The sequence below is a fragment of the Natator depressus genome, chromosome 14 (assembly GCF_965152275.1).
Source record: "Natator depressus isolate rNatDep1 chromosome 14, rNatDep2.hap1, whole genome shotgun sequence".
Lineage (NCBI taxonomy): Eukaryota > Metazoa > Chordata > Testudines > Cheloniidae > Natator > Natator depressus.
The window spans coordinates 38,806,461-38,809,613 of NC_134247.1; the positions used below are offsets into that span (position 1 = coordinate 38,806,461).

The 3,153-nt window shown below is 44.5% G+C and overlaps 1 protein-coding gene across 1 annotated transcript; it reads left to right on the forward strand.

Annotated features, from left to right (window-relative positions):
• The first annotated feature begins 1,946 nt into the window (after positions 1–1,946).
• LOC141998517 (olfactory receptor 14A16-like) lies at positions 1,947–2,900 on the forward strand. The gene has a single exon (XM_074971383.1). The coding sequence runs from the start codon at positions 1,947–1,949 to the stop codon at positions 2,898–2,900; it is 954 nt and encodes a 317-aa protein (XP_074827484.1).
• The last annotated feature ends 253 nt before the right edge of the window (positions 2,901–3,153 follow it).

Consider the following 3,153-nt stretch of genomic DNA (forward strand, 5'->3'; position numbering starts at 1 on the left):
TTCAGCTATTTAGCCTCAGAGCAGGGATATCTTGAGCTGTAACCTTGTCTGAAGCCGGCACAAACCAGGATCAACTCGAGAGCTGGGACTGTCTTTCAGTCCCTGATCCCATTTAGTCCATCACCTTTCACCCAAGCCTGCCCTAGGAGGGAAGCAGGGAGCACCCATCTGTGCTAGGAACTGCAGAGAGACCCCTGCAACTCAGGACATCCAGCGAAGGGATGCGACAACAGCTGGTGGATACGACAGTGATGGGGGCATGAGAGAGCGAGAGAAAGAGAGAGAGAGAGAGAGAGAGAGAGAGAGAGAGAGAGAACCAAACAATCCTGGCAGTGGGTGAATAGGCAGATAGATAATGACCAATGATTCCTAACACAGTCAGATCAAATGCATCGCAAATTGGAATAAAGACCAACAAAGTAAGTTTTCTATTTCAATTAAATATGTTAGAGTATTAATATATGGGGCAAATTTAATATCAGAAATATGAATTGCAATTAGAACTCTTTAAGCCTTTTACGATCAAATTATGCAGATATCTAGAGATGATCAGATTTTTTTTTCCACCAGAAAAAATTGACTTTTCATTTAGGTTGTGAGAACCAAACAGTTTCAGCTGAAAACTGTTGGAACCTGAAAATTTTTAGGCATAATCAAAATTTTTTTTCATTTTTATGGATATCAGAGACTTTCCATGAAAATATATTCAACTGAAAACTGAATTTTCCTTTGAAATAAAGTAAAAATTGTCTGACTACTCCTACCTGGAAACTTAGCTTTTCGCCAGGGTGGGGAACATGAATATTGTCCAGTAACACCATAATTTCCAACCCCATTCCCTCTATTGCAACCGTGTTTGTCTGTTTCAAAGGGGTAGCTGCAGGATGGTAAAACTGAGTAAGTAGCAAAGTTGGTCGCCCAGAGAGTGTGTTTTAAACATACTAACCTCTCTAAACTAAAGCCCTGAGAGTCGAAGCTCCCAGACAAAGCCTGTCTCTCTTTATCCTACCCAAGGACAGGCAGGAGGTTGATGGAACTAGAACCCAGATCTCCACTTCTACCATCCTAGCCTCTGTCCCACACCGCTGCCTGCTAAACAAAAATACTGTCAACATGTGCACAGAACATGCACATAGGAAGACACAATCCATCCCCAGAAGAGTTCACATTCAAAGTACACGAGACAGACAAAGGGAAGGGGAGGAAAGAGAGGCAGCAGTGACTGCTCCATGGTCACAAAGTGACAGAGGCAAGACTAGAACCGAAGTCTCCTGACTCACACAGCACAGAAGTAAAGTCACAGAGGGGAACCACACAACCTAGCAGCAACTGAGCGATGCGACCAGCCCACCATCACCCAGCAATGGGAGTGCAGCTGGGATCTGGTGCCATAAATCAACGTGTAAGTAGGCATCAGGCGGTATGTGGGATGTTGGGGTGGAATCATCACAGAAAAGCTGCCATGCGGGAAGCTGGGTGATTCTGTGCTGTATTTCTCAGTTAAGTGGGAATCAGACTGTGCTGGCATTTTAGTAGTTGAGTTGAGTTGGCCAAGTTGTGAGCCTGCTGTCTGTGGCAATAGGGGCATAATTTTGGCTCAAATTGTTGGATTTGGGTTGTACTTTGTTCCATCTTTCATCCTGCATTTGATCAAGCCACATCTTGGGCCAGATCCTCAGATGGTGTAAACTGACCCAGCTCCAGTGACTTTAAGGGAGCAATGCCAATTTACACTCCTGTGATAACACACCAGAGTAGTGCTCTGGTTGTGAGCGGTGAGGAGCCCTCACTACTCCAGTCAATGGAAGTGACAAGTGCTGTGCACCTTTGACATTCACATCATGAGATATCATGGAGAGGGGAATCAGTCATTCCCTCTCTCACTAGAACCCTGACCATTGCTCTTCTTCCCTCCACAGTCATCACACGATTACCTAAGAAAGAAAATGTCCAACCAAACCACCGTGACCGAGTTCCTTCTCCTGGGATTCTCTGATGTTCGAGAGCTGCAGATTTTGCACTTCATGGTGTTTCTAGTGCTTTACCTGGCAGCCCTGACAGGGAATCTTCTCATCATCACAGCCATAGCTCTTGACCATCACCTTCACACCCCCATGTACTTCTTCCTGATGAGTTTGTCCATCCTAGACCTTGGCTCCATCTCTGTCACCATCCCCAAATCTATGGCCAATTCCCTTATGAACACCAGGTCCATTTCCTATTCTGGATGTGTCGCCCAAGTCTTTTTCTTCATCTTCTTTGCTGAAGCCGACTTTGTCTTACTCACCGTCATGGCGTACGATCGATACATCGCCATCTGCAAACCACTGCACTATGAGACTATAATGAACAGGAGAGCTTGTGTCCAAATGGCAGCCAGTGCCTGGATCAGTGTAATCCTCTATTCTTCATTGCATACCTGGAACACATTTTCGATAACCTTCTGTCGAGGCAAAATGGTGGATCAGTTCTTCTGTGAAATCCCCCAGCTACTCAAGCTCACCTGCTCTAACTCGTACTTCAATGAAGTTGGGGTTATTGCATTTGGTATGTGTTTAACCCTAAGTTGCTTTGTTTTTATAATTGTGACATATGTTCAGATCTTGACCACGGTATTGAGAATCCCCTCTGAGCAGGGCCGACATAAAGCCTTCTCCACATGCCTTCCTCACCTCATTGTAATTTCCATGTTTCTTTCCACTGCTGCCTTTGCCTACATGAAACCCATCTCCAGCTCTCCGTCAGCTCTGGATCTCGTGGTGGCTGTTCTCTATTCCGTGCTGCCGCCAGTGATGAATCCGATCATCTACAGCATAAAGAACAAGGAAATCAAAGCTTCCCTGAGGAAACTGACTGGGTGGAGGTTATTCAACAAGAATAAAATGTCTGCATTTCTCTGATGAACATGGTTTTATCTGTGTTTTTTTAGCAAATACAATCAACTGATGACATTACTGTCCCCATAAGAATATGGTGTGTGATTTTTTTTTGCAAAATGCTGTATGTATAGTGGTAAATCCACACTAACTCCACTCAGTCAGTGGAGTTCTTCCAGGTTTATACCAGTATAAGTAAGATGAAAATCTATCGATCTCATGCTTTTATACTGCCACCCCTCACCATGTTATCTGAGTGCCTTCCACATAAAATCAG